The sequence below is a fragment of the Budorcas taxicolor genome, chromosome 5 (genome assembly GCF_023091745.1).
Source record: "Budorcas taxicolor isolate Tak-1 chromosome 5, Takin1.1, whole genome shotgun sequence".
Classification (NCBI taxonomy): Eukaryota; Metazoa; Chordata; class Mammalia; order Artiodactyla; family Bovidae; genus Budorcas; species Budorcas taxicolor.
In genome coordinates, this window is record NC_068914.1 from 70,437,841 (window position 1) to 70,465,346 (window position 27,506).

Consider the following 27,506-nt stretch of genomic DNA (forward strand, 5'->3'; position numbering starts at 1 on the left):
TCTCATTGAGGCCAAATCTTTAGGCCAACTTCGGGGCTTTAGGAGCAAGGGTGTCAATGAAGAAAGTATTAGAGATGTTCAGGAAAAACTAAAATATCACACCCATGCTGCTCCAGGGCCTAGAAACCACTGCCAGTTTCTGAAGGTTCGCACATGGATGATTATCAAATTGTCATCTTGACATTTTGTATGTGCCTGAGATACTTCCTTCCATATAGCTAAAGTGTAAGGTATGAAAACAAACTAATTTTTACTGTCACCAAGGCAAAAACCTAATTGGAAAAACAAGCCTGCATCTCCTCCAATCAAGGTACAGACTCCTAACTATTCTCCCTACTTCTGTCCTTGCCCCGCTAGTGCAGGATGAACCTGCTGAGATACTGAGTGAGATCGCGTTCCTGCTCTGCTCAAACCCTGCCAAGCCTCCCTGTCTCACTCGGAATCAAAGCCAAAGTCCTGAGGGTGGCATACAGGCAGCTGAACCATCTGTCTGCCCCTCCTCCAGCCTCTCTGACCTCACGTCCTACCAGGTTCCCCCCTGCTCACACTGGCCTCCTCCATGCTCGCTGAGCACACCAGGCACGCTCCCACCTCAGATCCTTCACACTTGCTGTTTCCTCTGCCTAGAATGTTCTTTGCGCAGACAGTCACCCACTTAGCTTTCTCAGTTCCTTCAGGGAGCTCATTCAAATGTCACTTTCTCGAGCAGGCCTTCCCTGGCCACCCTATGTAAAATTCTGCCACCGCCGCCACCGCGATACCCTTCCTAGCTCCTTCTCCTGCCTTTCTAGTGCTTATCATTTTCTAATCTAATATTATATATCCTTTGTTCTTATTTTATTTGTCTCTCCCATTAGAAGGAAACTTCATGTGGCCAGGAATCTTTATTCCTTTTGTATACTGCTGTATCAACAGCTTAGAGAACACTGCTAACACACAGTAGATGTCCAATAAATGCTTGCTGAATGAATATGGGAATATACTAGTACACATACTGTAAAAAGAAACACAGAAGACTAGCAGATTATTCATAAAAACGTCTTCCCCTCATTCCCTAATTTGCTGACTATAGTGGCCAGTTCCAATACAAGGAATGTTCCTGCAAATTTCGGGGGCAACATAATGAGAGGCAAAGTGAGGGGAAGGGAGCTTATTTCGTTGAGGCCTATATATGTCACTCAAGATTATCTTTAATGCTCTACCGATTCTCAATTACAGGTAATTCTCATAACAAGGTAAATATCATTATCCTTACTTTATAGGGTAGGAAATTGAGGCTCAAACAAGAGAGAGAACCTGCTCTGGTGTCTAGGTGAAGAGCATCAGCACAGATCTGCTGACTGCAGAGGCCCCATTCACTCTACTAAATCATTTCTGGTTGTTTATCAAAACAGCCTATAAAGGTTTGGGCTTCTCTTCATTTATTTGTTTTAAATAGAGATGCCTAGGACCTATGCCAGATTAGCTGCTTCAGAATGACCACCAAGATGGAGCTAATGGAACCCAACTTTGAGAACTACCATACTAAGCAAGGAGAAGACAAGGAAAGAGCGATACCTGTTGAATCTGGCCTCCAGGTGGCTGCTGAGATACTCAGAAGGGAAGATGGTGTGTTCAAACACAGAGAAGCTCTGTACATGATTCATTGTCAGTGCCAACTCCGTCAAGTTTAGGTGTAGCTTGTCCATGCTGGGGAAAATTAAGAAAGCAAAATGAGCCTCATTACAGGTCTGGCCCTGCCTGCTAGTAGCTGGGAAGGATCTGTCAGGCCCATCACTCCTGGATTCCTTTCATCTTCTCAAAAAACTCATCCTAGGACAGTACACATTAACGCTGACTTCAAACGCAAAGGAGAAAATTCACATTGACTTGCTTCTCCCTATCTGCCATTCCCCACCGCCACTCCCGCTCCACTTTGCTGGCATCCTTTCTCTCGTCCCTGCCTCCCTTCCTTGAGATGGTGCTGGCTGGCCCTGCAGGGCCCAGGGCCTCACTTGGTGACAACGCTGCGGTTTTTCCGGTGGCTCTCCGCTCCTGGCTTGTCCCTCTCAGGCTCTCCTTTTCTGGGAGTCTGCCTCTGCTTCATGGTTTTCTTGTTCTTGGCCTTGCTGATGGTAGTGGCACAGTGCTTCGGGAGAAGCTTTAGAAACAAACACACATGAATGGAGAAATGAGATTCCTTCCTCAAACTGCCGGGGAGTCCATCTGACAGTTACAAGCGGGTCCTTCCTCTGCTGCCTGCTCTTAGCTCGCTCAGCCTTTCTCTCTCTCTCCTTCCATGCTTCTCTTTCTCTAGTGGGGGCCTACCTAGCATATGCTCACCTCTGTTAGTTTTCATTAAATATCTACCCATGGTTAGCTTCAGAGTTTCAAGATGGCAACTTCCTTCAGGGACCAGATCATCAATTCCCCCATCCACTTCCTGCGAGAAAGTCTTTCCTGGTGGAAAATTTCTAGTAGAAAGAATCTAAGAGCTCCACTCAATTGTGCTTTCAGGGGTCTTCCAACCTAGGAAGATGGTCTGTGTTTTGCTAGTGTGGAACTACCATCTCACTTGCTATATTCCTTCCTAGCCTGTCCCGTGGATATGGAACATGGACAGACACCCCCACTACCACAACCCTCCAAAGAGGGGGGTTGCAATCCTGCATCTCTTCTCTTTAACAAGTTACCCTCAGAGGTCACAACGTGGCCAGCACTCTTTCCGCTTCTTTTTTTCTGCAATTGTGTGTATATATTTCTGGCTGTGCCGGGTCTTTGTTGCTTTTCTCTAGTTGTGGGGAGTGAGGGCTACTCTCCAGTTGAGGTGCTCGGGATTCTCACTGTTGCAGAGCACAGGCTCTGGAGCACTCAGGCTTCAGTAGCTGTAGGGCACGGGCTCAGTAATTGTGGCTCCCAGGCTCTAGAGCACAGGCTCAATAGCCGTGGCGATGAGCTTAGCTGCTCCGAGGCATGTGTGATCTTGCCAGACCAGGGATTGAAACCGTGTCTCCTGCATTGGCAGGCGGATTCTTTGCCACTGAGCCACCAGGGAAGCCCTCACTTCTTCTTTTTTTAAAAAATAAGATACTACATTTCTTGTTACTTAAACATCAATCCTGCATCTCTTCTCTTTAACCAGATACCCCCATTAGCCATACAGAAAATATAAGATAGAATTATATATTCATCTCCTTCAAGGTAATCACTCTGGAATTCTCTCCATTTAGTCCAAAGACACTGAGTATGTGCAGAGCAAGACTGGAAACTCCTCATTTGGAATTACTCTTACAATAGGATAATAGCCGTGAGTAAGCTGGTTTTCTTACTTTATAGACACGGTTGGGTTTTTTTTAAGTGCAAGTTCCTACTATTTCCAAAAAAATCAGGTCTACCTTGATGGGCAAAGATGCGTCAACCTTTAAATTATGCAAAAGGGTCTGTGGGTAGATTCTGAAAGTAATTCTAAAAAATGTAACTCCATTAGTAATGCAATATCATTATTTACTCAAAATGACAACTTTGGAGGAGCCAATATTCATTTGCAAAAGTTTTGTTTTGTGTGAAAATAATACTCACATTGTGTTTTAGTCAACCCTGACCCAGCACTGAGCAAATATCTTAAACTGTGTGCTTTTGCATGTAAAGTAGGTATTCAGGTTGAGTGATGAATATACCCATAATTGTACTTGTTTACATATCTTCTTTGCATTAATTATTTAAATGTCTTTCAAACATGTATTTGTACTTCTTTTTCCATTAAACTGGAACATTCCCCAAGGGCCAGAACTGTGTACCTTTCCATCCCCAAACCGCAGCACAGGCCTTAGTGCCCAATAAATACCAAATAATAGAGCAGCTAACATCTATTAAGAATTACATACCAAATACTTAACATACTCTATTTCATTTCATCTTTATCTTATTTCTATTAAGAAACTATTTTTATCCACATTTTACATATGAGAAAATGGGAACGTTAAGTAATAATATAACTGGGCATATGTACACACACACACACACACACGCACACGCACACAACCTGACTCCCCTCCTACCAAAGTTGCTACAAAGCCTGACTCAAACCCAGGAAGCCTGGGTAGTCTAGGAAACCTGAAGGACTCCAGGGCAACAGCAGAACGAGTCCCTCATTTTCAAACGTTCTATAAATTTAGGTTGAGCTAATCATGACCAGGTGCTATGAGTCAGTCAAGGGAGGGGAGGGGAAAACAACAGACAAAGACATAAAAGCAGCCCTGGGGATAAACACAGAGGAGGTGCCTGAAAATGTTCAGATAGCTGCAGATTAGGGTGCAGATGGACAGAACAGTGAGACAAGACAGGTGATCTGGGGGCCGTTGTTCTAAGTATGTGTACACAGGGCAGAGAGAGGAGGAGAAGCAGATTAGAAAGTTAACTCATCTCTTGAAACTCTTCAGATGAAAGACCAGATTTTGTGGAAGTGCAACTGTTCAAATAAGGGTATTTTTAGACACTTCTATCAAGTCCCAAGGGAGTGAAGACTAAAGGGATGACACTAAGAAAAGAAGCCTGCCACAAACTCGTGCACACAAAAGCCCTAGCCTTACCTGAAAGGCTTAGAGAGCTTGGTATTTGAGAAGACGACAGGTAGATAGCGAGGAAGGCACGGCGGAGCAGCAGAGGCGAGACTGAATCAGAGAGAGGGCTGAACCCACCTGCTCGCTCAGGTTTCGCTGTTCTGCACAGATCTCCAGGATGCAGTTGCTAGTCTGCTTGGCCAGCTCTTCCAGGAAGGAGTTGCAGTGATGAAGGCCATGGTTCTTCAGGTGAGGGTACTGCGGGAAAGGGGACCCAAGGAAGAAAGTGTCATCACCAAGACAGCCTTGTCTTCCACGTAATACTGCTCTGACCCCAGCCTGAGCCACCCACTTCTACAGAAGAAGATAAGACCCAGAAAGAGCACACACTGCAATAAAGCTGAGACATTCAGGGACTGGCACCAGATATCTACAGGGCCAGAAGATACCCAGGTATCTATGGGTACCCAACCTGGGGCCAAAATCAACCCCTAAAATTGTGTTTTGAGGGAATAATAGTGAGACGTGGTTAGAGAGATGATGACAGGGTTTGGAGCTCAGGACACTCACCTCCTCTGGGCACATCTCATGCGTGCAGTGGACAAAGTGAGCACAGATGAGGGGGAAAGCAATGGCATAACGGAACATGGTGGGTTCCTCCAGGGTCACAGCAAACATCTTCTCGAAGGTACGGAGATGAAAGCTATGGAACAGACAAGGAGACTCAGGACCAGGGTTCAGGAGCTGCTTCCTCTGAGGTGGAGAGAATATCGATCCTTTTGACAAAAGTTTTTTTAAAACATTTTACTTTGTATTGGTGTATAGCCAGTTAACAATGTTGTGACAGTTTCAGGTGGACAGCAAAGAGACTCAGCCATACATATATATGCATCCATTCACCCCCAAACTCCCCTCCCTAAACAAATATTTATTGATATTCATCCCTCCCTCTTTAAATTCCCTACTCTTAAAGTAGAGAGAAAACCAAGAAACTCAACCCTTTCAGTCTTTTTTTTAACTGGATCCCAGGGCAGGCTAGTAATGTCTCCTTCCCTTTTCTTGTACAAAATTGCTATTCCTTCCCCAGAAGCTCTGCATGATTTGGGCCCTGATTTAGAAGTCTCTCAATACTACTAATTCACATCCCTCCCAAAATTTGACACTCAGGCTCCAGAAAACTTTCTCAGTAATTCCATGAGACTGATCTTTCCTCAATCCTGTATCCTCTCAACGGCATGCATATTTGCCATTATTATGTCCTTTTCACATGTGGGTGTTATACCTCCCTAACCATGCAGAGTGCAGACAGCAGAGCCGACATGCTGTATTGTATGTTTGATTCCTCAAAGGGTAGAGTTATACACAACAGTGGTTACTGAGTAAAGGCCAAATGATACCTAAGTAAGACAAAATTAGGTGCACTCTCTAAGGGCCCTGTTCCCCAGCCCTCCCAATTATTTTCAGTCATCTCCACTCAACTTCCACCTTTTCCATGTCTCTTTTAAATCACAAGGTCCAAAAACAAAGATACTAAAGAAGTTTCCAAAGGTAACAGTGACGAACAAACAATTGATGAATTATCCCAGAGAAAGCAAGTCTGTGTGAAGTCCAACTGGCTTCCCTAAAGAAAGCCAGCACAAAAGGGAATCAGCTTCAAATTCCTACCATTTGATAAGAACTGGAATGAAGAAGCTGTGGAATTATAGCATCTACCTCTAAGGAGGTCTCAAAGAAAACAAGTCTTCCCAGTGTCTGGGGGAATTAGAGTGCTCCACGGAGGCCAGGCAAGAGATTAGGTTAATTGATAAAAAGCTCAGGACATACCAGAAAGTAGATAAATCAGAAGTTTCCACCAGCATACTCTCTACTGAGTCCAGCATTCGGGAGTGAAAGACAATGAGGTTCATCACCTTGGCTAAGTCTGGGTTCTCATGCAAGTGCAGGGGAGCCTTAGCCACACTGGTATATGCCTGTGTTGGAGGTGGGGAAAGGGGGCAGAAAAACAAGATAAATGAAAAAGACTCCCCAGTCTTGGGACTACAGTTTGACTGGGATTTGTCCTGTCCAATCAGCAGTTTTTATTCCATACAGCAGAACTTTGGAGTTAAAAAGAGGAGGAAGGGGAGTTTCCTGGGGGTTCAGTGACACAGTGGTAACGAATCCGTCTGCCAATACAGGAGACACAGGTTTGATCTGTGGTCTGGGAAGATCCCACATGCTGCACGCGGAACAGCTAAGCCCACGCGTCACAATTACTGAGCCTGTGCTCTAGAGCCTGGGAACCACAACTACTGAAGCCCACGTGCCCAAGAACCCATGCTCTGCAACAAGAGAAGCCACTGCAATGAGAAGCCCACGCACCACAACTAGAGAGAAACCCATTCAGCAATGAAGATCCAGCACAGCCAAAAAATAAAATAAATACAATTCTAAAAAAGAGAGGGGGGACTGTGAGGAAGGAAAAACCCTAAGAATGGAGGACCATTAGCAGAAACAAACCTACCTGGAGACGGAACCAGTCTAGTCTCAATCCAGAAAATTCAAATTTCTCTCCATTATCAACTGCAAGAAAAACAGACGTTTAAAAGGAAATAATAAAACAGCACCTCTATCCAATTGCATGAAATGGTAGGTCCTCTTCAAAGTCATCTTGGCTACTCCCTAGCTCAAGAGACCCATATTTCTAGAGGAAAAAATGTTCGCCCTCACTCTTTCTCCCCCATTTTCCTCCAGTTACCTTGTTTGAGATTCAGAGAGGAGAGAGTACTGACGAATGAGGACATTATGATGGACTCCTCCTCAGGACACACAGACAGGTTCTAAAAGAGAAGGTGGAGTTGAGGGAGCATAAGTTTCACCAGGAGAGAAACGAGGACCACAGGGCTTGGCCAGTGTATGAAGGTAGAAGGAACTGCCAAGTGTCACAAACGAAAAAGAGCCAAGCAAAACATGGCAGGAACTCCCTAAGTTCAATGCTAACATCCAACTGCCCTTATTTTCTCTCCTGTGAGCATCACTGGGAGGAGAATTACTAAGATTCTTAGTGCTTTTCTTAAATTTTAGCAAATGTAAAGGAGGGAATTGGGCTTTTGACACACAATCTACACAGCATGAGATTCAGTCAAGGTAACCCCCAGAGAAAAATGACCAGGGATCACCCCCAAATTTCCAAAGTATCATCAATCAAACATACTTGAATGATGTCACTGAGCACAAGGGCATCAAATCTGGCCAGGTACTGAAGGTGGTACTGCTGAATCACCTTGATGTGTCTTCGGACCAGAGCCCTAACCTCCTCCAACAGGAAAAGCAGTTCTGCGATGCTCCTGCAAAGTGGAGGATGAGAACAGAGAGCAGTGTGAGACTGAAAGCATGACCTGGGATGAAGACAGCGGCGACAGGGCAGAAGCCGAGGCCTCCCGCGGCCGTCTGATGCACCCCTCCCCGTCCCTTTTCCCAGCCCATCTAAAGTCAGGATTCTTAACTAGGCCAAGAACTAACGAGTCAACGTAGTCCTCAGGCGTCTTCGTCTTGGTGACATTTTCTGTGTGGCGAACCAGCCAAGTGACTTCATCACGAATGAAGGACAGGGCCATGAACGCATAAAGGGCCTATGGAAGGGACAGAAACTATGAGAATTTTCAACTTTAGAAATGGATTTCAAAGCACAGATAAAACTATCGTGAAAACGTGCTTATAGATACAACTGTGTAGCCATACCAACAATAATGTCCAACATTAAACACAGAGATGCACAAAAAAAGCATCCTACAAGAATCAGACCTAATATACATTGACATTAGTTCACAATACCACCTTATCAAATTAAATTTTGGAAATATTTACTAGGCCAATACCACCTTATCAAATTAAATTTTGGAAATATTTACTAGGTCAATACCAACTTATCAAATTAAATTTTTATGTTTTTTTTTTAAAGCAAGCTCTGTCTTTAATTAGCTCACACTCAAATAGAGGATAAGACAAGTATGCAAACAACTATAACATATGATTACTATATGATAGTGCCCAAAAGAGAGATACAACAAGTTTTAGGGTACTCTAAGAAGATTCAAGGGAACCACACACACAAAAAGAACAAAAAACTTAGAAATGCAAGAACTCAGGAATGCCAAATCATGCTTCCCTTCCTCTCTTTCTCTTGCCTTGGGACCCAGTAGTCCTGGTTCATCGGTTAACACAGTCTCCAGCTCCTTCACAGCTATTCGTAGAAACTGGCGCCGTTGAGAGTGAAACTGGCCACTGAGGAAAGAAAGCAGAAGCTAGAGAATATTGCCTCTCCTGCCCTCAAAAATCCTCCAAACGCAGAGCAGAAGAGATCTACCTTTAGGAAGGGGTGTCAGCCAGGAGGAAGGTTCAAGGCCACAGTTAGACTCAGTAAGGAAACACAAGACCCTGTGGGGCAACAGCAAGTTCTCGGGTTGAGACAATAAATCTGTGTAGAAATAGGGGTAGCTTGGGTGACAGCAAAGGTCAGGAGAGATACCTATTCCATCCCCTCTGAAGAGCTCATTCTTTGCCTTTACCTGTTTGCAATCGCATGTTCCTTGCTTTCCTTTATGTCGGCCACTCGCTTGCCATACCTGAGAATTGACACAAGCACAGAAGGGTTGACCACACCTCCGGTTAGAGTCCTCATCCCACCTTCCCTGTCCTTGGAGATCCCAAACTACAGTCTGCAGGAAGCATAGACAGTGCTCACCATCAGGATCTTTCTAAACACTACTTTTAACCCCAGCCTACTAATAAGAGACTCATGTCACTTCAATTCAGTCAGTTCAGTCACTCAGTCGTGTCCGACTCTTTGTGACCCCATGAACTGAGTCTAAGTAACATGAAGATCAAGTTAGATCATTTATGTCAAAGAATTCCCTAAACAATAAGTTTTACATGTTACTGTTGTTCTTAATGATGGGAAACTAAATACCCTTCAAACATCCCTTCCATTCCCTAGGAGCAGGAATCATTAGAAAGTTTTTCTGCATATCAGTATCAATTTACCTCCTGTAACTTCTAATTATTAATGTTAGATTTACTCTCTCAAATCTTGCAATGAGTTTTTAATGATAATACTCAGTTGTTGAAAGTATGAGGAATAAGTATTCTCATAGACTGTTGATAATATATCTATTTGGAGGATAATTTGGCAAGAGGTGTTACAATTTGAAATATGCACATCCTTTAACCCAGCAAATCCACTTCTAAGAATTTACCCTATAGAAATGTTCACAAAGATACATGTCTAAAGATATTCATTACAACAGTATTTGAAAAGGCTTTTTTAAAAGTGGGGGAGGGGTACAGTTCAAATGTCCATCAATAGTGGATTGGATTAATAAATTATGTAAGGAAATACTATTTGACTCTTAAAAAGAAAAAGTGTCTATAGATTGATATGCAAAGATATACAAAATACAGTAAGTTTTTTTAAAAAAAAACTTCACAATATAATATAGAATGTGGATCCATTGCTTTTTATCAATTGCTTATATAAGGCTAAAACTAAGCACACCCCTCTACATGTTCATATATATACACAAGCATCTAGAGGACATGCACCAAAATATTTGGGGACATGAGACTGTAGTCAACTTCCTCTTGATATTTTTTACATTTCTGGTGTTAGTTTTGCAACTACAAAGATAATAAAGGTATTTGACCCCTTCCTTAATCCCTTACCTCCTTCTTATTATAACCCTGTCTCTTTTCTTCCCTTCAAGGTCAAACTTCTTGAAAGAGTTACTTACTAAATTCCTTATCTACTATTTGGTCCTAAACTCACTGCAATCCAGGTTTTGACCTCAATACTCAATTGAAGTTATCCGTACGCAGGTGCGGAAGCAACAAAGAACTGGACATGAAACAACAGACTGGTTCCAAATGGGGAAAGGAGAACATCAAGGCTGTATATTGTCACCCTGCTTATTTAACTTATATGCAGAGTACATCATGAGAAATGCTGGCCTGGAAGAAGCACAAGCTGGAATCAAGATTGCTGGGAGAAATATCAATAACCTCAGATATGCAGATGACACGACCACCTTTATGGCAGAAAGTGAAGAACTAGAGCCTCTTGAAAGTAAAAGAGAAGAGTGAAAAAGTTGGCTTAAAACTCAACATTCAGAAAACTAAGATCATGGCAACTGGTCCCATCAGTTCAGTTCAGTTCAGTTCAGTCACTCAGTCGTGTCCGACTCTTTGCGACGCCATGAATCGCAGCCCACCAGGCCTCCCTGTCCATCACCAATTCCCAGAGTTCACTCAAACTCACGTCCATCGAGTCCGTGATGCCATCCAGCCATCTCATCCCGGGTCGTCCCCTTCCCCTCCTGCCCCCAATCCCTCCCAGCATCAGAGTCTTTTCTAATGAGTCAACTCTTCGCATGAGGTGGCCAAAGTACTGGAGCTTCAGCTTTAGCATCATTCCTTCCAAAAAACACCCAGGGCTGATCTTTAGAACGGACTGGTTGGATCTCCTTGCAGTCCAAGGGACTCTCAAGAGTCTTCTCCAACACCACAGTTCAAAAGCATCAATTCTTTGGCACTCAGCTTTCTTCACAGTCCAACTCTCACATCCATACATGACGACTGGGAAAACCATAGCCTTGACTAAACGGACCTTTGTTGGCAAAGTAATGTCTCCGCTTTTCAATATGCTGTCTAGGTTGATCATAACTTTTCTTCCAAGGAGTAAGCGTCTTTTAATTTCATGGCTGCAGTCACCATCTGCACTGATTTTGGAGTCCAAAAGATAAAGTCTGACACTGTTTCCCCATCTATTTCCCATGAAGTGATGGACCAGATGCCATGATCTTCGTTTTCTGAATGTTGAGCTTTAAGCCAACTTTTTCACTCTCCTCTTTCACTTTCATCAAGAGGCTTTTTAGTTCCTCCTCACTTTCTGCCATAAGGGTGGTGTCATCTGCATATCTGAGGTTATTGATATTTCTCCTGGCAATCTTGATTCCAGCTTGTGCTTCTTCCAGCCCAGCGTTTCTCATGATGTACTCTGCATAGAAGTTAAATAAGCAGAGTGACAATATACAGCCTTGACATACTCCTTTTCCTATTTGGAACCAGTCTGTTGTTCCATGTTCAGTTCTAACTGTTGCTTCCTGACCTGCTGCATACAGGTTTCTCAAGAGGCAGGTCAGGTGGTCTGGTATTCCCATCTCTTTCAGAATTTTCCACAGTTTATTCTGGTCCCATCACTTCATGCCAAATAGATGGAGAAACAATGGAAACAGTGACTTTACTGGGAGAGGGGCCTCCAAAATCACTTCAGATGATGACTGCAGCCATGAAATTAAAAGACGCTTGCTCCTTGGAAGAAAAGTTATGGCCAATCTAGACAGCATATTAAAAAGCATAGACATTACTTTGCCAGCAAAGGTCCATCTTGTCAAAGCTATGGTTTTTCCAGTAGCCACGTATGGATGTGAGAATTGGACTATAAAGAAAGCTGAGCACCCAATAATTGATGCTTTTGAACTGTGGTGTTGGAGGATACACTTGAGAATCCCTTGGACTGCAAGGAGATCCAAACCAGTCCACCCTAAAGGAAATCAGTCCTGAATATTCATTGGAAGGACTGATGCTGAAGCTGAAACTCCAATATTTTGGCCACCTGATGAGAAGAGCCAACTCATTGGAAAAGACCCTGATGCTGGAAAAGATTGAGGGCGGGAGCTGAAGAGGATCAGAGGATGAGATGGTTGGATGGCATCACTGACGCGATGGACATGAGTTTGAGCAGGCTCCGGGAGTTGGTGATGGACAGGCAGGCCTGGCATGCTGCAGTCCATGAAGTTGCAAAGAGTTGGACACAACTGAGTGACTGAACTGAACTGAACAAGAAGGGGACTAAGACCATCTTTACAAATAAGTTAAATGAACATTTTCCAGTCCTCATTTTATTTGACCTCTCAGTACTGTCAAACATAGATAACCAGTCCTTTCTTCTTGACATGTCTTCTTCCCTTGCCTCTGTTATTCCTCTCACTGATTTCTCTGCCTCTGCTGGCCCTAACATTTCAATGTCTCAGAGGTTCTATCCGAGTCTTTTCTCACTTCACACATTCTCTGTGAGTAATCTCACCTACTCCCGTGGCTTTGATCACCATTTTGCCAAACTTAATCTGAATCCAAATCTCGTCTCCTAAATTCCACAGCCAAAAGGTAAAAGGTCTAACATACATCTATCTTCAATGTTCTACAAATACTTCAAATTCAAACTGCTCAAAACTGAATTCACAACCTTTTCTCTCAAACTAGCTATTATCATATGTTCTCTATCTTAAGGAATGCCAAGTATCCATTCCAGAAACCTTGACTTCATCCTCAGTTTCTCCTAATTCACTTCATTAATCTCTGCCTCTATTTTTTCCCATCTGATTTCTTTTCTTCCCTGCAGCCAGAGTGACTTTTTCTAAAATGTAAATATGGTTGTGTCACTGCCCTGTTTAAAAATCATTCAGTGACTCCCTATCCCTTTAGAATAGGCTCAAATAGAATAGATGGCAGGGCATCTGAGGCCCCAACTTACCTCTGCAAGTTTGTCTTGACAGCTTCTTCATTTCTGTAACCAGAGCTACATGAATTTCTTAGAAAATGCTATGCTCCCTCTTGCCTTGAAACCTTGACAGTGTCTCTGCCTAAAGTATCTTTCTCTGCCTTAAGCAACTTCCCTGCCTCTCCAGCCACGCCCCCACGACTCCTAAACACACACACACACACACACACTTCACTTGTTTAATTCTTCAGGTCTGTCTCCAGGTTTTGCTGATCCTCCAAAGCCAGTTTAAAGCAGTTTATGTTTATACATCATAATCCCGTATTATATCACAACAGTTTATCTATTTTTCACTAATTTGTAAGCTCTTTGAGAGCAGAGATTCTGCCTTGGTTTAAAAAGCACATAGACTGAATTACAACATACCAAGCACTTTTCTACATGCTTTACAGGTAGTTACTCTTTCATTCCTCCTAACAACCCTAGGAGGTAGGTCATAGGGAAGTACTGTCACTCTTTATAGATAAATTGAGGCCTGGCATAGAGAAGTTCAGTAACTTGCCCACTCACATAGTCAGTCAGTGGCAGAGCTGGAATTCAAAGTCAGGTAATCTGGTTTCAGGGTCCATGATCTTAACCTCTATGCTATCTTATTAGTTACTCTATCGAGTGAAGTACTTAGTAAATAGTATGTATTCAGTAAATATTTCTTTGATAATTAGAACTATTCCTTAATACCTATACTTGGGACACTCGTGGAGACTAGAAAAGGATGTTAGGAGGGGCTAAAAATCCCCAAAGAAGATTAGCTTGGCTCTCAGATCTCACCCTTTCAAACTGCTAAACAGGTCCTCGGTGACTTTGTGCACCTGGAGCGCATCCTCCCGGATGAGGGTGATGTACAGGGAGCCCTGCAGACACAGCTTCCACAGTTTCTGGCAGTCGGCACTGGAGTTGAGGCACCCGTGACAAAGAAGAAACCCAACTGCAGGTGGGCAAAACAGTGCAAAGGAAGACGTTTAGGACTTGCTGTCCATGTAACATGCTGCTGGGTCTAGTCCCAGCTCAACCCACAAAAACTTACTGACAATCCAACGCTCCATCACTTCCACAGACAGGTACTCACAGGCCATCTATGAGAAGGGAGGCAGAGATGGTTTAACAGCTACTTAACTTGGTCTCAAGACTAAGGTAGTCAAGACAAGGGCAATCAAGCTAGAATTTGAGTATCAAACACAGCTCTCATCTTACCAGATTGGATCAGGATGCTTTGATAAGCCAATACCTGGGAAAACATGCCTATAATGGAGGTGAGGCACTAGAAGTGGTTTGGAGGGAAAATATATTTGGAAGGGGGAAAGGAACTTCAGCTAGAAGTCAGGACAAATGGTTTGACATAACTTCTCTTCAACAGTTCAGGAGAGTAATACTCAAAATCTTATGATTTCCCCCCTCCCTTGGATTCTTTCACCATGTAAAATATAAATGACTTGTCTGGTGCTTCTCATACATCTTGAACCACCAGTTCTATTTTTATGACCACGTGGCCTATCTTCCTACTAGAAGAGAAATTCTTTGCAGCAAGGACCTTGGGCCAATAGTAATTGAATAAAAACATTTGTTAATTAATTGACATCTATGCTCAAGTTCCTACTGGGCTAAATAGGTGCCTAATGACTCAGTTTCATCCATTCATTCATTCTGTGAATATTTATTAACTTCCTTCTATAGGCAGGCACATCCTAATCCTGATCCAAAGAAAAGCTTCAACCTAATCATGATTTTTTTAGCTACATAAGGTGATCAACACAGAAGCATATCCTAGCAGAGGGCTAAAGCACTCTTAGAGCTGATATTTCCTGAAAAGAAGAAGCCTCTACAGAAATGGCCTTGGAAAGAGCATGCTTCCACTGATAAGAAGAAAAGAGAACTCACAGTGTCTGAATTAGCAGGGTTAATCATGGCTGAGGCTGTGCCGATAAGACTCAGAAGCTGGACACTGCGCCACTGCTCAGCCCCTTGGTTCCTTCGGACAAACAGGCAATGCAAAGAGAGGAGGGCTTCACTCACAGCCTGCGAGGGGAAACGAATGAATCCTTAAAGTCAACAATGGGGACAACCTACTTCTGCCTGAGAAATTCTCCAGTCTCTCAAGAAACTTACCTTTGTGTGAGGCCCAAACTCCTCTGTCAGCTTCTTCAGAGGGTGGTCATACTCCAAGACCATCTGAGCCAGACGGGCAAAACTGGAGTCACTTGAAGAAAGCACAGGGGAAATGCTTACAGCCCTCCATTAAGCATGATATAAACTCTCATGTTTGCATATAGGTTAAAGGTGTGTACGTAAGTTGGTATTCTCCACCACCTACAAAGATACTAAACTGTAAATTACATATAAAGATAACCCACTCTAGGCCCTGGAATATTAAGACAGAATCACATGATTTGGGGCGGCTCCAAGAAAGTTTCTTCCTTACAAGCAACTGAAATAGGGTTGAACACACGATAGGTACTCTACAAACTTGTGTTGATTAGTTATTGCTGGACCCAAATCTGTATACAAACCAAAAGGATATATATACACACACACACACACATTCAAAGCAAATGTAAGTCACGTGCCTAGGTACTCATGTAGGCATGTAGGAATATACATCATACATAGAAAAATGTTCAACAGCCCACTCTGATCTCTCTGGTCTTCACTTTTTTCAGCCTTTAAATGCTTTTATTTGCACTAACAGAAAGGCAAAGAACTGTACATAATCCAAAATCCATTTCTATTTGGTTTCAAATGTATTATCATACATTACTTACCTCTAACGGCTTTAACTTTACTAATATTATTCCTACTAATATTAAAAAATGTTTTCTTTGCTTTCTGCAATAACCTAAAAGGAGAGTGGCTGCAGCCAGCCCAGGATTAAAAACTCATTAGAGATAATGCAGATTGGATAGCCCACTAGCAGATATTCAAGAGTTAACTATACGCAAAAGTGCACGTCTTAGTGTATGCCCTTGTAAGTATTCTAAATTGGTTTATTTTGCCTGTGTCATCATGTATATTACAGATTCTCACATGAGAAAGCATGCCATCTACTTCCTTTGTATCCACTTTTACCTCATAGCACCATGTATGAGATTCATCATCTTATATACATCTCCTTAACCCACCTGTGTCCATGCAGCATCTCATGGGCACAGTTGAACATGCCAATGAGTACCCGTCGATCCTCAATCCGTGACAGAAGTAAAATAACTGAGGTGTAAGTCACTATCAAGTCCAGGTAACTCCGAGTGAAGTCGAAGTTGAGATTCTACAAGGAAAATACACAGAAACCCAAGAACAGCAAGGCCTGTTAAACTCGATTTCCCCAATCATTCCAGACAGTGCTAACCAGACTCTGGAAAGGTCTATTTAGAAGAAGAAATTGGGGTCTTCCCTTGAGGCCCAGTGGCTAAGACTCTGAGCTCCCAGTGCAGGGGGTCTGAGTTCAATCCCTGGTCAGAAAATTAGATCCAACATGCTGCAACTAAGACCTGGTACAGTCACATAAATAAATATATATATTAGAAAAAAGAAGAAGAAATTGACATGACTGCAAATTCAGAAGAAAATGGGTAAAAGTGAATTCAAGATATAAGAAGGCCAGGAAATTACAGCTGGCCTAATCAGGTGTTGGATGAGGTAGAATAACAACAGTTTTAGGTGAATTTTGTATTAAAAAAAATCAAAGTGCTGATCTGCTTAACATGTAAATGCACTTTAACTTCCACATTTTTACAGAAGTATAGTCCTGATTAACAGCCATTCATTCATTATACAGAATATATTATATTATAGTGCTGGAGGAACAGCCATTCCTCTAGTCCCATCTCACCCCACACTGTCCCAACAGAGACCATTTCCATGGCTCTAGGATAGAGGAGAATTGCAAAGAATCTTACGATATCAAAACGGCACTGGCAGGCATCAATGGTGTTGAGAAGTTCATACACATGATCCTGGGGGTAGAGTTGGAGATGAGAATCAGTGAAGAAGAAAGAGAAGATGACAAGTACTACCGGAATCTGAGGGAAAGGCTCTCTTCCTTGGAGGTCCTAAGGAGCCACTGAATAACATACAGGAGGCTTGCTGAGTTCGGGAAGTTCCTCCTCCATAAGCTGTCGGTGGGCCCCTGTCAGGGCTACCCTACCGGATGCCCGTGTCTCCACAAGCACAGGTCCCTATGACACTGTGCACGCCTTCCCTCATCTTATTGTCCCAGTGCCCTCCTTCTACACACACACACACACACACACACACACGCACACACACGCACATACACACGCACATACACACACACATGCACACACACAGAAGGTTACAAAATGCAGATTATCTAATCATTTGTTTCTAAAATACCAAAAATCAGGACCCCCCCCTTTTTTTAATTGATGAATCCCAAAATCAGTCTGTTCTCTGATTCTATCTCCTGTTCTCTTTAACAAATGTGAATACTACCAAACTTTCTACATGTTTCTACTTACTGATCACCTACCACAATATGTGCTAAGTACTTACTAGGTTATCTGCATATGCTTCATTTAACCCTCATTCCAGTGTGAGAGGGATTCTTTCCTTTTCATACCTAATTTTGCCTAAATAATAAGCAGTTTTACTGTGGCTACTTCTCTCCTCCCCCACATCAGGACCCGCTCTACATCCTGTCCAACCTTCAGGTAGACAAGTTTAACAACCTAGTATGTCCTCAACCTAGTATGTCCTTTGTTAATTTTCGCCCTATTTATATAATCCTATTCAGGCAGGGAGAAAAAGAGAGAGGGTTTTTCTGAAAATCGTTTGTGTTAAAAATGAGATAATATCACACTCTTATTACCATTTTTTAACTCAGTCATACCTGCTAAAAGTCCTCAAGTCTCTGGTAGAGCCCTAATGCCCTTCTTTTTAATGGCTACATAGTAGTCCATGGTACGACCAATCATTCCATCTTTTCCCAACTGATGCCCTAGTCACTGCACATTGATACTGTCAATTCTACACAAGCTGAACTACTAGATCAAAGAGTATATATATTTTTATTTTTAAAACACATTGCCAAAAGGTTTGGATAGGCTGTTTACAATTAAAAATATAAAAATGGTATAGCTCACTCCCTTCTCTGCTACCTGAAACTCATAACATTGTTAGCCTGCTATACCCCAACACAAAATTAAAAGTTTAAATATATACATATAAATGGCCAATATGAACATGAAAAGATGTCCAATAATACTAATCATCAGGAAAATGCAAATTAAAATCACAAGAAGATACCACTACATACCCAGCGCAGTGCAGTGCTCAGTCATGTCTGACTCTTTGCAACCTAGTGGACTGCAACCTGCCAGGCTCCTCTGTCCATGGAATTTACCAGGCAAGAAATACTGGAGTGGATTGCCATTTCCTCCTCCAGTGGATCTTCCTGGCTCAGGGATTAAACCTGCATCTCCTGCACTGGCAGGCAGATTCACACACCCATTAAAATGACTAAAATCCGGGAGTTCCCTGGAGGTCCAGTGGTAAGGACTTGGAACTTTAATTGCAGGGGCCCAGCTTCAATCCTAGTCAAGGAACTAAGATTCTGAAAGCCACTCAGCACAGCCAAAAAAACGAACAAAGAATGACTAGGGACTTTGCTGGAAGTTCAGTGGTTAAGACTTTGCTCCTAATGCAGGGAGCATGAGTTCAATTCTTGGTCAGGGAACTAAGAGTCTACATACCACACAGCACATGGCCATGAATGACATGAATAACTAAAAGCAAGTTTGATGAGAATGTGGAGCAACAGGAACACTGATATATTGTGGATGGGAAGAGAAAATGGAACAATGACTTTGGAGAAGAGTTTGGCAGTTTCTTATAAAATTAAACATATACATACCATATGATTTAGCAATTCCACTTTGAGATTATTTATCCAAGTGAAATGAAAAATATGTCCGCACAATTATTTTTACTCAAATGTTTATGGCAACTTATGCATACTGGCCAAAAACTGGAGATAATCCAGAAGTCCATCAACAGGGAAATGGATAAACAGCTTGTATCCATACAATGAAATAGTGCTCAGCAAAAATAGGAAATGAACTGCAGGTATGTAAAACATAAATAAATCTTAAAAATATTATGCTGAGTGAAGGAAGCCAGTCACAAAGGAAAACATGGTGTATAGATCCTAATTACATGTATGAACCTCTAAAAAAGAAAAATCTAATCTGGAATGCAGATCAATGGTTGCCTGGGGACAGTATAAGTTGGAATTGACTAAGGATAAAAAGGTGCAGGGAACCTTTGTGTCGATGAAAATTATTCATATTTTATGCTGGCTGTTACACAAGTGTATACATTTGTCAAATTTATTAAACGTATGAGAAAAAAATATTTCCAAGTTATCTTCCCCGAAAGGCTGAATCTAAATTAACATACAGGGAAACTGAGGCTGAGAGCAGTTAAGAAACTCACCACAGATCACAAAGCTAGTAAGGACCAGAACTAGGACCCAGAGCCCATGACCTTCTGTCTGTACTACATGACCTCAAGACCTCTGTCTAGGTCTAGGCTACCTCCTTTGCTGGGAGGGCCAGTCTACAACTCCTTGCTGCAACCAAATTCCCAAGGGATAATATAACTGAGGTTTGCTTCCAGCCACTCACACAGCCAATGTCACTACCCAGATTTCATACTTAAAGATAGAATCAGAAAGAAATAGATTTAACATCTGTTGGCCAATTACTCTATTATACACTAAACACTGTGTTAAGTGTTTTCAATGTGTTGTCTAATTTAATTTTTACAAATACCCCATGTAGTAAATCTTACTTCCCATTTTACAGATAAAGAAGCTGGGATTCAAAGAGTTTCTTACCCAAGTCATATAGTTTATAGGTGATAAAGCTGAGAGCTGAAACCAGGTCTGTCTGATTCAGAGCCTACCTACTTCACAACACACAATACCTGTATCTCTATTTCCCTTCCAGCCCTGAATGAGCTGTACTAAACTCCTTGGGCTCAGAAGTTTACCACTGCAGCAACCAGAAGGTATCTTTTGGACTCCTAGTGAAAAACTTTTTTATATGCTTCCAGCATTCTTCTACTACCTCCACCAGTACCTACATTCTTCCTAACCATTACTCTCAATTTCAAATAAATAACCTCTGATCTGACCCTCCTTCAGAACTTATGATCTTCCGTGTCCCCCCTTCTATCTTTATTGTATGATCTGATGACCAGCCTGGATTAGCTCCCTAGGACACCCAAGGCAGGGCTCCATACTCTTGTACTAGCTGAAGAAATACCGTAATACCATTACAAACTTACATGGCTCAAATGACTAAAATTTGTATTATTTCTTGAATATATAAATAATGTGTTCATTGTAGAAAAATCAGAAAATACAAACATAATTTTAACTCATTTTTAAAACCACTCATAATCTCACCATACAAGGAAGTTCTAAGCTTCTTCATATGCATTTTTATCTATGTAAATATACATTTTAGGGACATCTCCTCTGTTAAGCTACATTGTAATTTGCCTTTATACTAAAGAACATGTGAAGAGCATTTTTCCCATGCCAAGTAATATAAATATGTATCATCTTTAGCAGCTGTATAATATTCACTTATAGACACATACTCTGAACTTTTAATTAAGCCTCTAGTTATTGAATGTATCAATTATCAAGTTGTCACTATCATAAATAATGCAATAGAAATGCAAGAGAGTACATTCTTGTATATATACCTTAGCACTTCCGATGGTTTCCTTAAGATAAATTTCTAGAATTAAAATTATTACATTTAAAAGTAAATTTACTAAGACTTTTAAAACATCATATCAATTTGCCCTTCAAAAATAAAACACTAAATATTTTTTTACAGTTTATGGCTACAAAATAGTACATATTCATTGTTTAGAACTCAAATAAAATATCATCCATATATTATGCTACCAAACATTGTTAATAATTAGATAAGCTCAAACTGAGAGAAATTCTGAAAAATAATTAGTCTGAACCCTTCAGAAAAGTCAGTGGCAAGAAAGACAAAATAAGACCGAGAATTATTCTAGATTAAAGACTAAAGAGATACGACAACTGAGATATAACATCATGAATTCAAAGTATGATCCTTAAGAAAAGTAGAGGAATGTGAATATGGGCTATAACTATAACATTGTAGCAGTTTTACATTTCCTGAGTACAATAACTGCATTAAGATTATGTAAGAAAATATTCTTGTTCTTAGCAGATGTATGCTAAAGTATTTATGGAGAGAAATGTCATGGTGCCTGCAACTCAAATGGTTCAAGGGGAAAAAAAAAAAAAGATAAGCAAACATGGCAAAATATTAAAAATCAGGAGATCCAGGGGGAAAATAGACCAATATTCATTGTACTGTTCTTGAAATTTTTTGGTAGATTTGTAATAAAATTTGGGGGGAAAATACTTAAAATTTTAACTCAAAGAATACAAAAATGTATAATGTAATAAATTAAAGCCAATCATAATAATCCAGCTCCAAAGTCAGGTATTTTTAACAGCTTAATGTATAATATCCCAAATCTCTCCTACATATATACTAACACTATGTGTATATAAATTTATGTATCTTTTAAAACAAAAATAAAACTGTATCATACACTATGCTACAACTCACTTCCACTTAATACAACTTAGACATCCTTCCATATCAATACATCTGATATTTTAAAGAAACAATAATAAGGAACATCATGAACATCCAAACATTGGGTACTTGGGCTAGAGAGAGCTCACCCGAAATTCCATAACATCCACAAATGACTGGTAGTAGTTGGTAAGGTATCTAATTATCTCAGATTTTTCCCGCTGTACTGGTCCTAAATGTTGCTGAAAGAAACAAAGTAAGAAGACAAGTGATCACAGCAACCGAAGAGAACAGGGGTTATACCTAAAACATCCTTAAAGAGGATTAAAATATGCAGACAGAGGAAGCTGGAAAATCTCCAAATTCTGAAGTTTCGGAGAGAATATCCTCTATCTAGGCAGGATGGTTGCATGTAATCCTGACTAGATATTGAGTGCTAAATGAGAGGAAATTTCAAGGTCTCTTTCAGCCAAAGTGGTTTACTACTCATATCTAAGCCAAAAGTCAAAAGTAGCTGAATGAGAAGATATTATAAGTAAGATGGGAAGAAATCTAGGGGTGACATTTAATAAGGGAGACGTAAGGCATATGCCACTAGACGCATAACTCTAAGACAATAAACAAGAAAACACTGAATGGGAAACAGGAACAACAATAAAATATATACAACTGCTACATCAATAGAGCTCTCCTTCTCAGTAAGAACAAAGTGTTCTTGTGAACAGGGTCAGTGTTTTGCTCCAGGTTACCCTTAGGAGAATCTCATCTTATCTCAGAAATCTCAAGACTACAACCTGAAGCCCTGTGGTTTAGCTTAGGAAAACTGGGGAAAAAAAGGCCACTCCATCCTCTGACAAGTTCAAAGACAGGCCATCAAAAGAGAGCTTGAACCACTCAAGCCCAGTTATTTTGGAGAAAGGACAGAAAGGGACATCATTCTTACCGTGCTGTTTCGGACATCTATGTTGGGAAATTTCTTGTTGATGTACTTGAGAGATGATTCCATGGACTTTTCCAGTAAGAAAGGGGGCTTGGATTTGGGGTCTGAACAAGTCTGCACAGATAAATAACACTATGTTTATCAACCCTTTCTCCTGTTCCTCGGAAACATACCTCTTCCCACGTTGTGCATTCTTACACAATCTCTCTTAGGGAAAGGGGATCTGAGTATTAGTTATAAAAGAATAAGAGTAGGTCAGGAAAAAGCTCCAGGACATTAAGCCAACCATCAGAACAGCTAAACAACCTGGGCATTTCATCTTGTGGATAAAGCCTAACGTCTGCTTGGGCCCGGCACAAAGAGGAAGCTCTCTCCACCCCTCAGCCGAAGCCGGAAGGAGTGAGAAAAGCAACCGCTCAGGAGTTAGACTTCGTGGGAGAATTAGCGTCCTAATTATGTCCATTATATAAGCATCTCATCCCAAGGGCATTTATAGGAGGCATGAAGATGAAACTGTATCTCAGTGATTTGTTTTATTATGAAATGCACTGAGGTCCCCTCCCCTAAATCCCCCATTTTCTGTCCCAGAAACCCCACTCCCACCCATCTTTATTTCTTAACTTCACTAGGCCCAGCACTAGCCCACCTTTTGTCACCAGCTCTCCCAATTCCACAGTTCCTATCTAAACACACACATATAAGACCACAGTGAGACCTGTCTCAGACTCTAAATAACTCAAAGGTAATTACTCTTTTTTTTTTTTTTTTTTAACCCAAATGTCTTATCTATTTATCTCCTTTCAGGGAAAGTCCTTCCATTTAAAAACTTTTGCCAGACACCCAGCTCAATTTCTTCAGAGTGTGGGGGCCAGCACTAAACGGATTCTAAACCCAGACTTTTATCCAGGCGACTCGGAACATAATTATTTCTCATCCCACCATTACCCCCAGCAGAAAGCAGACGTTCTCTTTGGGGTGAGAATCGTACTCAAAAAGGCGGAAGCCCTGAAGACAAGCCTCCCCTTCTGCCTCCCAGCACCAGCTGTTCTATATAATCTGAGGGACTAAAGGCCAGTTAAACCAGTGGGAAAGCCAAGGGAGTCTAAGAGCTGGACCTGCCAGTCTCAGGGGTCCCCGCCCGCCTGCTGCTGGAATAGTTAGTGCTAGACCAGCTGCCCACACTTACCTTCTTGATGTTATACATCCGGATGAGGACCCCCTGACCACGGTCATTCAGGATAGTGAGCTTCTCTGCTAATTTATGCTGGTATGCAGAGGTCAAAGACATGATGGCCACTGAGAGAGAGGAGCATCCAGACAGCAATGCCTGACCTCCCCAAACACTTTCAGCTAGGGTGGTGACACCTTCTGGGCGGAGGCACCCAGCCTGGTTGGTGCGCTGGTCTTCCTGTTACCTCTACAATTGGCTCGTGGCTGAAAGTAGTCATTATGCCTCATAGGCCCTCAGAATCTTCTGTACTTCCTCTTGCACACTCAGCAGGGGAGACTTCCTCTTTCTAGCTCTTCAGTATTTTTGGTAAGACTGTGAAATGAGTGGAGTAGGAGAGAGGGGCAGGATTTCAAGGCTCTTCATAGTCTGGCACCAACCTTTTTGGCCTTAGCCTTCCAGAGTAGGACATGACTGAGCAACTTCACTTTCACTTTTCACTTTCATGCATTGGAGAAGGAAATGGCAACCCACTCCAGTGTTCTTGCCTGGAGAATCCCAGGGATGGGGGAGCCTGGTGGGCTGCCGTCTATGGGGTCGCACAGAGTCGGACACGACTGAAGTGACTTAGCAGCAGCAGCAGCAGCAGTGTCCTATAAGGGGCTTCCCAGGTGGCTCAATGGCAAAGAATCTGCCTGCCAATGCAGGAGATACAGATTCAATTCCTGGGTTGGGAAGATCCCCTAGAGAAAGAAATGGCAACCCACTCTAGTACTCTTGCCTGGGACATCCCACAGACAGAGGAGTCCAGTGAGCTATAGTCCACGGGGTCAAAAAAGAGTCGGATATCACTTAGCAACTAGACGACAGCAATGTCCTATATAAAGCTCCACAGCAGATAAACAAGTATCAACTACCCGAGTCCCATCCACCTTTATACTTTCCCTCTTCCATATCCCCATCAAGAGTGCCTGGGCCTCCCAAGTGGCACTAGTGGTAGAGAACCAGCATCCCAATGCAAGAGACACAAGAAATGCAGTTTCGATTCCTGGGTTGGGAGGATCCCTCAGAGAAAGAAATGGCAACCCACTCCAGTATTCTTGCCAGGGAAATCCCATGGACAGAGGAGCCTGGTGGGCTAGAGTCTATAGGGTCGCAAAGAGTCAGACACCACTGAAGTGACTTAGCACGCATACACACATGCAAGAATGCCTGTTATTCTCTCCTGAACCTTAGGACTATCCACCTGTCAGGGCCCAGATTAAATCCCAACTCCTCCAAACTACCCTGTTCAATATCAAACATTATATATAACATGTATTCCTTGTTTCACTGTTAAGTGTATGTCTTATCTCCCCAACTACATCATAAGTTCCTTAATGACAGAAATTGCATCTGATACTTCTTCACATCCCTCACAATGCTCTAGTATAGTGATTCTCAAAGGGTGGTCACATTAGCATCACCTAAAAACTTATCAGACATACAAATTCTCAGGTCCTAACCCAGACCTTGGAGAAGAAAATGGCAACCCACTCCAGTATTCTTGCCTGGAGAGTTCCATGGAAAGGGGAACCTGGCAGACTACAGCTATGGGGGTCACAGAGAGTCGGACACGACCGAGCGACTAACACACACACCCCAGACCTACTAAATCCAAAGCAGGGGTAGGGTCCAGCACTCTGTTTTAACAAGCCCTTCAGGTTAACTTCAATGCTCTCTCAGGTTTGAGAATCACCACTTAAGTACAATGATTCTTAAGGGTACTTAAGAAAGATCAATCCCTGTCTCCTGAGATTCAGGATTGGTAGGTCTACAGTGGGGTCTAGAAGTCTGAGTTGACAAGTACCCTAGGAGGTTTTGGTGCAAATGGTCCATTGGACACATGTTAAGAAACACCAATCTAGACCACCTCTTAGACACAGTAGCCATTCAATAAATATGCTGATTTATTTGCTGAATTATTAAGACTAAATTAGGGGCTTCCCTGGCAGTCCTGTGGTTGAGAATCCACTTTGCGGTGCAGGGGACACCCGTTCGATCCCTGATCTAGATTCCGTGTGATGCAAGGCAACTAAGCCCATGCACCACAACTCCTGAGCCCAGGGGCCTAGAACCAGTGCTCCACAGCAAGAGAAGTCCCTGAGACGCAGAGCCTGAGCACTGCAACTAGAGCAAGTAGCAGCCCCCACTTGCCACAGCTAGAAAAGCCCACACGCAGCAGCAAAGAACTAGTGCAGCCAAAAAGCAAAATCTATTTTATTTTAAAAAATAATACAACAAATGTCATGAAAAAAAGACTAAACTGGGAAACAGTTCCCATGAAGAAGAATGAAATTAACTGAGATGAGGGAAAATTAATGACAGACTTTAAATCTTAGAAGACTAGATAAATTTTAGCACTAAAATATTCTTGCCATTCCAAGTTAGGCCTTATCAAGAAAATCAGCTCCCTTTCAAGTTTATTTCAAGGCAAAAAGCAGAATGTCCTCAGAAAATTCTAAATCAAACAGAATTGTCTTCATATCTACCTCCTTCCCAAAACCTTTTCAAAGAAACAAGAAGACAGAATAAAATTTCAAATATCTCTAAGGTAGGCTTTGCATTGTCAGAATATAGAATCTGCCTTCCAGTTTATTTACTGCAATTGAGTCCCTAGAAGGCTATGGGCCTAGTGGAAGGTGATAGTGGCCCCAGATATCTGAATCACTTGCTGTTACCAAAGAAACTCAGTTTCTCTAAAGAGATCCATGAGGTTTCTATTGGTCTTTCACCTTGATGGAGGAGAATAAAGGGCAGGCAGAAAGACACCAATACCTAGGGAGCTGAACAGCAATATAACAGCAGCAGCCTCCCTATATATAGTTCCTATTGGATCTTTCTCACTTGCATTTCTTTCTCTTTTTTTATTTATTTATTTTGGCTGCACTGGGTCTTCACTGCTGTGCGCAGGCTTTCCCTAGTTGCAGGGAGAGGAGGCTACTCTTCATTGCAGTGCACAGACTTCCCATTGCAGTGGCCTCTCTGGTTGCCAAATACAGGCTTTAGGTGTGTGGGCCTCAGTAGTTGTGACTTGGGCTTAGCTGCTCTGTGGCAGATGGGATCTTCCCAGACCAGGGATCCAACGGGTGTGCCCTGTATTGGCAGGCAGATTCTTGTCCACTGTATCACCAGGGAAGTCCTCTCACTAGCATTTCTTATCCTCTTCCTAAAAATGTTACTGAAGACACTCCATGCCAAACCAATCTTGTATTCTGCTGTCCCCTAGTATGTCCTAACTTAATGGAGACCAAGTTCTCAGTCTATTGTCAGTGTCCTATGTTCATTTTTCATTTCTGCCTTTCCCATTTATCTATGCTGTCCCCTCTTGCTAAACTGAATTCCTAGTCAGTCTTCTGGAGCTAACACAAACAATCCAAAGTCCAGCCCTTGTTGAACTCTTACAGCACTTGGTCTATATCACATATTTTACACCTAAATTAGTTTTCACCTTTTAATTGCCTATTTCATATTATGCTGCCACCTCAGCTAGAGCCTGGAAACACTTACTTGCCTGTACTTGACATATGGAAAAAGTCTACATTGTGGCATCAGACAGAAATTTGAGCTCAGAGTAACTGAGTACAGTAGATCCCAAGTTCTGGAGCCAGGTAATTTG

The 27,506-nt window shown here is 42.0% G+C and overlaps 2 protein-coding genes across 2 annotated transcripts in view; one reads left to right on the forward strand and one right to left on the reverse strand.

The window, feature by feature from the left end:
* NCKAP1L (NCK associated protein 1 like) overlaps window positions 1-23,968 on the reverse strand; it is a 42,648-nt gene extending 18,680 nt beyond the window's left edge. Inside the window, exons 1-20 of the mRNA XM_052640395.1 lie at window positions 23,867-23,968; window positions 22,684-22,794; window positions 21,890-21,982; window positions 17,019-17,075; window positions 16,245-16,387; window positions 15,235-15,325; window positions 15,007-15,144; window positions 14,156-14,204; window positions 13,900-14,056; window positions 9,086-9,142; window positions 8,705-8,801; window positions 8,040-8,149; window positions 7,732-7,864; window positions 7,276-7,357; window positions 7,042-7,100; window positions 6,363-6,508; window positions 5,109-5,241; window positions 4,677-4,796; window positions 1,995-2,140; window positions 1,558-1,689 (exon numbers count right to left, since the gene is read on the reverse strand). Of these exons, the coding sequence (XP_052496355.1) occupies window positions 1,558-1,689; window positions 1,995-2,140; window positions 4,677-4,796; window positions 5,109-5,241; window positions 6,363-6,508; window positions 7,042-7,100; window positions 7,276-7,357; window positions 7,732-7,864; window positions 8,040-8,149; window positions 8,705-8,801; window positions 9,086-9,142; window positions 13,900-14,056; window positions 14,156-14,204; window positions 15,007-15,144; window positions 15,235-15,325; window positions 16,245-16,387; window positions 17,019-17,075; window positions 21,890-21,982; window positions 22,684-22,794; window positions 23,867-23,968 (2,156 nt within the window). The remainder of the gene's footprint in view (window positions 1-1,557; window positions 1,690-1,994; window positions 2,141-4,676; window positions 4,797-5,108; window positions 5,242-6,362; window positions 6,509-7,041; window positions 7,101-7,275; window positions 7,358-7,731; window positions 7,865-8,039; window positions 8,150-8,704; window positions 8,802-9,085; window positions 9,143-13,899; window positions 14,057-14,155; window positions 14,205-15,006; window positions 15,145-15,234; window positions 15,326-16,244; window positions 16,388-17,018; window positions 17,076-21,889; window positions 21,983-22,683; window positions 22,795-23,866) is intronic.
* Window positions 1-27,506, forward strand: part of METAP2 (methionyl aminopeptidase 2) — a 492,318-nt gene that overhangs the window by 424,526 nt on the left and 40,286 nt on the right. The gene's annotated exons all lie outside the window — the stretch shown is intronic.